At 39.6% G+C, this 6,701-nt stretch overlaps 1 protein-coding gene across 1 annotated transcript; it reads right to left on the bottom strand.

Moving 5' to 3' along the window:
• Positions 1–2,209: 2,209 nt before the first annotated feature.
• Positions 2,210–6,673, bottom strand: LOC111659164 (retinol dehydrogenase 13). Its single transcript, XM_023412013.2, has 7 exons — positions 6,399–6,673; positions 5,514–5,654; positions 5,135–5,326; positions 4,595–4,756; positions 4,246–4,362; positions 3,855–4,059; positions 2,210–3,424 (listed from the first exon to the last, which is right to left on the bottom strand). The coding sequence occupies exons 1-7, from the start codon at positions 6,472–6,474 to the stop codon at positions 3,328–3,330; spliced, it is 990 nt and encodes a 329-aa protein (XP_023267781.1). The 5' UTR covers positions 6,475–6,673; the 3' UTR covers positions 2,210–3,327.
• Positions 6,674–6,701: the final 28 nt, after the last annotated feature.

Raw genomic sequence — 6,701 nt, 5'->3', positions numbered from 1 at the left:
ACTTTCTAGGAGCAGCTGAATACCAGAGGAGCTGACAGGTATGTACATATTGGAATGTGCTTCTCAGCCACACCTGGTGGGAACACACCCGCCAAGCCTGGCCTCTCTCATCCCACTGGCTGATCTCCCTGTGATTGACAGCTGGAGGAACTATTTGGCTCCAGTCCACAGGAGCCAGGGGGCAGGTATGGTGAGTTCAGAATATGAACCAATGGCAGCTGTGAAATCCCTCCGAGCCAGGCGGGGCTGCAGTGAAATAAAACTCATCAATGGGGTGTGTCTCAAAAGTCTGTCAGCAGTCAAACAGTGAAGGGCTACTGCTGCAGGAACCCACTTTGACTAGTTAAAGCTTAACTAGTTCCTCGCTGTGTAAGGATCTGGGCAGTTTTCAGCCTGCACAGACGGTAGAAAAAGACAGAGAGGGACCTTTTTTTTTTCTATGACAGATTCACCTCTGCTGTGACTGAATGATGGAAATGAAACAACAGATCTCATCTGCTCTGAACTCGGGAACTCCGCTCTCAGGTCCAGGACTTTGAAGAAAAGGATGGTAGCTTCATGCAGTTCTTGGTTGGGGACCTTTTAACATTCCCAGCATTCATTTTTGTCCCTAAACAGGTCCCGAAACAGGTCCTTCATCACAGTAGGACAGAGATTAAAAAGATGCTGTGGTACTGTGGTCGCTCACATCTCCTTATCACTTTTCCAGCCCAGCTATAGATTCTGTATCCGTTGGACGGAGAACTGATAAGGGCATGTGCATGACATTACCTACAGACACTGGAGAGACATCAGTCAGACAGCCTTTGGGGTAATTCAGTCACTCAGTTCATAATTTGTGACCATGTTGAAGGCTGTTATTCATTTCTGTACTATATGCTTTGTTTTTTTGAAGGTGGCAATAACTGTTATTCCTTGTTTTTTAAACATGTAAGAGTTGTTAAAAAATAAGAGCTTTTTGTCAAAAGTTTAAAATGTGAACTTGTTTCAGTAGCGAATAGAAACTTCATTGTTCATGCAAATTCGTCTGCTCTAACATTTAAGTTGCATTGTAATCTAGCTCATGATTTGTCATTAAATAATGATTTTTTTTTAGATGATTTAATGTTGGATAAATTAAGTTGAACTTAAAATCCAACGACTGACAAATGGAAATGTTGGTCTTTGTATTTCTGTCAGGCAAAATGATTGACAGTGGAATATTAATTGAAACACAAATTCCCTTCAGGCAGTTTAGAGCGCACCTGTTTTAAAGTCATATTTCCCAGACATATGACAGAAAGCAACAGCGCAGTTTTCTTTGCCAGGTGCGACTTCAGGCAAGATGATGCCTTTCACCAAAATGGGCAAAACCTGGTTTGACAATTTAGAATAGCAGCAGGATCAAAGTGAACTCGGACATCCTGACATGACAGCATGACTAACATAATCCATTATCTATATACCGAGGATGATGCAACTGGCTAACTGGAATACAAAAATTAGGTGAGTAATGTCAATATAATGCACGCCAACACGCTGTCATGATTTCACACCCACAAGCACGCAGCCTTGGCATTTCTACACTTTAATTAAGGCTCAGAGATTGAAGTTTCGAAGGGAAGGAAATATATATCATACTTAACATACTATACATGAATACTCATGTTGATACAAAAAGATAGATCAACATCAAACTGAAAGATAGTGACAGCTGAGAGCTGAAAACAAAAGTATGCAAATTAAATGATATGAAAATCCTGATATGAAATATTTAGTGACGTCAGAGCAAAGCTGCTGATTCATCATGAAAAAGCTCCTGTCATTATTTAAACAAGTGGTGGGTATAACAGCTGAGGGACGCTTTGTTCTTTCAAAAGCCTGAGCTAATTCAGCTAATTCCCATTTACATTCTCATCTGGCTTCATTTAAAAGAGCTCTGGGAAAACTCTTTTAAATTACACAGCTTCCAATAAGGAGCTCTGGCAGTTTACCCCCATCTTCAGATGCATAAACTGCTCTCAAATACAAGATGGGGCTTCACTCAACCTTTTCAGCACTTCATCATCTTATAATGCGCTGATAGCCTGGTCACAAAAGCTTGTTTCTGCAAGTGATGAAGTGACTCTAAACAACGATTGATATTTTTCCTCATGTGCAGCCGTTCATCTTATACAAACACACCGCGTGTCTAATATAATAATAGTAATAATAATAACAACAACAATAATGACTGGCAGAGGAAAATCACTTTTAATCAGACATTTATTGCCAAAAGAGTTACACTGCTGTTGCCTCCCTTTTGTACACTTTGTCAACACAGGCACATAATTTAATTCTCACCTAAAAAGTAACAAAACACCAGATCTACTGCATCATGATACAACAAACAGCATCTACCGTGTATAAAATACACACACACACACACACACACACACACAAACAAACACACAATCACACAATCTACTGGGTGTTTCCTAACTGCTCTCTGCCCCTGAGGCGTCCACTCCCTCTCCACACCTGGCGGAGGATCCTCTGTCCTCTCAAGTGCAACAACCTTCTCACCGCTGCCAGCACCTACGGTCACTTCCCAGCTTTTACATAACACTTCAGGACTACTTCACCAAAGTCTACTTCTTCACCCTGGAGGAAACAAAATTCGCTCTCATCCTCCTTCCCTTGTAGTTGAAACTGTAGTATTGCTTTATATGTTTTTACGAATGTGTTTCTGCACTGAGGTTGACACAGAAACTGTACAATCATCTTACTGTATGTTGGTAATTGTTGTTAGACGCCATGAATAAACGCAGAAGTTTGAAGCCTTACGCGTCTCTTTGAATTTGCAGCAACAATCATATGATGAAAAAAATGAGAACCTGTTTGGCCCACAAGCATTTTAGCTTTTCCAAATCAAAACATGTTAGAAGTTAAATGCATAACAGAAATTGCTCACTGAAATGCAAACAATATAATAAGATAATATGATAAATTGATGAATAAGCAAGTATAACCTTGTTTTAATAAGGATATATGAGCACACCGTAGATACACAATAAAGCACAAATTATTAGGTATGCAGAATATACATTCTATAATATAAAGATAAATCAGTGCACCTACTTTTAACATTCAATCAACTGACTGATAAATTAGTGCAAATTGTTTTACTCATCATCAAATCTTTCAGCTATAAAAGACTTGGAAAAGTAAAAAAAAATCTTGATAAATGCAATGCCCTTATGCATAGTAGATAATAAAATTAATTTCTGTAATTTTTCCACCCATGTAAACAGGGCCACTGACTCCAGCAGGAGGAATGTCAGGTGAAAGCAGGGCGGGATGATGCGTTTAAGCCAGACCAACCATGGAGTTACTGAGGTCCCATAGCTTCCTGGCTGCGGCGTCATCCAGGGCCTGCGGTGCCGCCGTTTTGGGGGCACAGTCACTGTACGGTAGAAGAAATAAAAGACGAGGACAAGATCAATAAAAGTGTCATACAGTGGGGTCATACTCTAATCTGTTGTAGTAATAAAGCTTGTGTAATAAACCATGACTTAGCCATAAAACATTTTTTCATTGTACAATGGAGATAAAAGCATGGAAATGACATTCGATAGATTCATTTTTTTTATCTAAGGCTTATTTATTGTTATTTGTTTAATAACTCGTTATAGTGAGAGAGTGGTGCAGCAATGCAAAATTGTAGTGAAATTTAATTAATCAATTTTGAGACAACTAAGCATTTCCTTTTACTTTACAGCAAGTAAAGGGAATGAAGTAGCTGTCATCCAAATGTAGCAATATTTTTATATGGGAATTCCAATTAATGAGATTTATCTTTACTGTCAGGTGAGTTTCATTGCAGATGTACTTGCCTGTAGTAAAGGCCGCTGACGTTTGCCAGGCTCTCGTCCACGGCGCAGTAGATGGTGGTCTGAGCTCCTTCCCAGGGACTTTTGATCAGCATCAAAAATGGCTTGGCTATGACCCTCTTCCACAGGGATAAAGTAGGGAACAAGTGGCGGCCTAACTCTGTGCGGATGACCCCAGGGTGAAGGCTGTACACTGTCACACCGGTGTCTAATGAGAGTGATCCAACACATCAAGCGTGAGCTACAATACATGACACTTTAAAGTCAGAAAATGTGGGGTGTTTCCTTCCTTTACCCTTGGAGTACATTTGGTTAATAATAACAGACATTATCTATCCTTTTTTTTTTTTTTTTAAACAATGCCGTATTGTTAAAAGTGTGCATTTTACACTACCTTTCAGTCTTGCAGCCAGCTCTCTGCAGAAGAGCACATTGGCCAGCTTGCTTTGGCGGTAGCTCTTCTCACGTTTGTAATCTTTATCCAGGTTGATGTCATCAAAGTGAATTTGACCTGCAACAAACAATCCAGAGTAGGAATTACAATTTAAAAACCAGAAACAACCATGTAAGCTTTATCTGTCATAAAAATCAACCAAAAGGAAAGTAGCAAGTGAAACTTTACAGATACTATTTTAACTGTGATGATATCTGAGACTAAAAAGCCACTGTTCGACTTGACTGAATTTCTAATGTGTTGACTGACGTTGCTGTGATGCACTAAAATGACAGGACATTGCCTTTACCTTTCTCATGTGCCAGACTGGAGACGATGACGATGCGACTTGGAGCCGACTTCTTCAGCAGGTCGAGGAGACAGTTGGTGAGGAGAAAATGTCCCAGGTGGTTCACACCAAACTGCATTTCAAAGCCATCCTCAGTCTTCCACTTAGGACACATCATGATACCTAAAAAAAAAATACAAAAAACACTTACATGGACCAAAACAAACTAATAAATAATCTCTAACTTCAGCATCAGTTCAAAACTGATTGGTTTTTGGCTCATAAATGTTGGCAGAAGAATAATAAAGCTAATACATACAGCCAGTTCAATGTCAACCAAATAAGTTCACTGACATTTTAACTGTGTCCAAAACACATTTGTCTCCATTAAGATTATCTCATCTAAACCATATGGAGCATGTGAGAGGCCATTTTATTCAACTGAATTTTAATTCTACTCACATACACTGCCCTCACACACAGATTCTGTTTGCACCTGGGTCTCTGTATGTTGTTTATAATTACGTTGATGTTGTTCATGCAGGGACAAATGAAAAATACCTGCATTGTTGATGAGGATGTCCAAGCGTTCCTCGTTCTCCTGGACGTCTTTGGCTAGGTCTCTGACTGACTGCAGCGAGGAGAGGTCCAGTTTCTTCACCACCACGTTGCCGTTCCCACTCTTCTGTCGGATTTCATCAGCTGCAATGCGGGCTCTGGTCATGTCCCTGCAGGCTAGGATCACTCTGGCCCCTTGACAGAAATAAAAACAGAATCAATGTATTTAGGATTTAAACAGTAATAGTGGAAGTAGCGCTGAAGCAGTCAATTAGGGTAAATTCAATTCTACTCTATAGTTAATGACACAGTGTTGCACAAAAACAACAACAAACAGCACTTATAGGAGGTAAAAAAAAAAAAACAGTTATGAGGGTCTCACCTCGCTGGGCCATATCCAGGGCCGTCTCTTTCCCAATGCCAGTGTTGGCTCCTGTGATCAGGACTGTTTTCCCATCCAGCCTGACCTTGCTCCGGCACACTCCTCCGGCCATCCACCTACGCAAGGCCAGCAAGCCTGCCCCTGAGAGAAAACAAATGACACTTTAAGTATCATTACTTTAAGTACATCTTGTTGCTTCTACATCTGTACTTTTACAACTACATATGAATGCAGATCATTTGTGATTATGTGCTATTGCTGCTTTAAATCATCTAAATACTTCTTCCACCACTGCAAAATAATCACACAAATAGACTTTTGAATTTAGTCGATGTACGTGTTTTTTTTTTTATTTTGACTTGCTTCCCTTTATTTTTGACCAACCTTAAAATATTGTGCATTTATTTTGAAAAGTAAAGTGCAGGACTTGTGCTATGATGCAACCATTGATTTTGATCGTGGTGTAGCTGCATCGCAGTAGCATGTCGCTTCGTGGCATTAACAGATTCAGCTGGTTTGTGTGAATACTGTTATCAAAATATAAGTATTATTTTATTTTCATTAACACTATATGTAGTGTAATATGACTTGTTGTGATTATCTTTCTTCATTTGCCCTTTCCCTCTACTGGTTTCTTCTTGCTTTTGTGTCATAACTATAACTGTTTACTTAACTATGCTGAACATAACGAAGAACAACAATGAATGCCTTTGGAAAAAATGTCATACTTCTCTGACACAGTTTCTGTTTGGGTGATGGATTGTCATCTACTAATTCTATATTCTCAATAATAAGAGTTAACCTCTCTTGCATTGACATCGAAGAAAATGTGTTAACGTACAAAACACCTCACACACTATTGTGATGATTACAGAATCGACTTACCTGCAACAAAGGCAACAGTGAGACCGGTCGCATGGCTCTCTAGAAAGTCCTTGATCACCTCTGCGTAGTTTTGCATGTCTCAGGCTGTTAATTATTAACCAACTACAATTAGCCAACTTCAATTAGCACACGCCTGACTGTGCAAACTTTAAGTTTAAAAAAGATCCGTTTACACTCAAAATATGTAATTCACTGGATAACACGCCATATAACGCCAAAATCTGTGCCAAAGACCTATTTTTCCTTGGTCTATTTTGTAATGACAACTCGCTGTGCGGAAGTGGGGGCGTGGTTTGCAGTGGG

The sequence above is a fragment of the Seriola lalandi genome, unplaced genomic scaffold, assembly GCF_002814215.2.
Source record: "Seriola lalandi dorsalis isolate HSWRI2012SDOR001 ecotype SW California unplaced genomic scaffold, Sedor1 jcf7180002054474, whole genome shotgun sequence".
NCBI lineage: Eukaryota > Metazoa > Chordata > Actinopteri > Carangiformes > Carangidae > Seriola > Seriola lalandi.
This window is presented reverse-complemented; position numbering and strand designations above follow the sequence as displayed.

Excerpts from the sequence above, each read along its gene's own strand:
- LOC111659164 (XM_023412013.2), bottom strand. The coding sequence starts at position 6,474 with ATGCAAAACTACGCAGAGGTGATCAAGGACTTTCTAGAGAGCCATGCG. Across the intron at positions 4,363-4,594 it reads CAGTCTGGCACATGAGAAAG|GTCAAATTCACTTTGATGAC; the intron begins GTAAAGGCAATG and ends TGTTTGTTGCAG. Across the intron at positions 4,060-4,245 it reads GCTGGCTGCAAGACTGAAAG|ACACCGGTGTGACAGTGTAC; the intron begins GTAGTGTAAAAT and ends CACTCTCATTAG.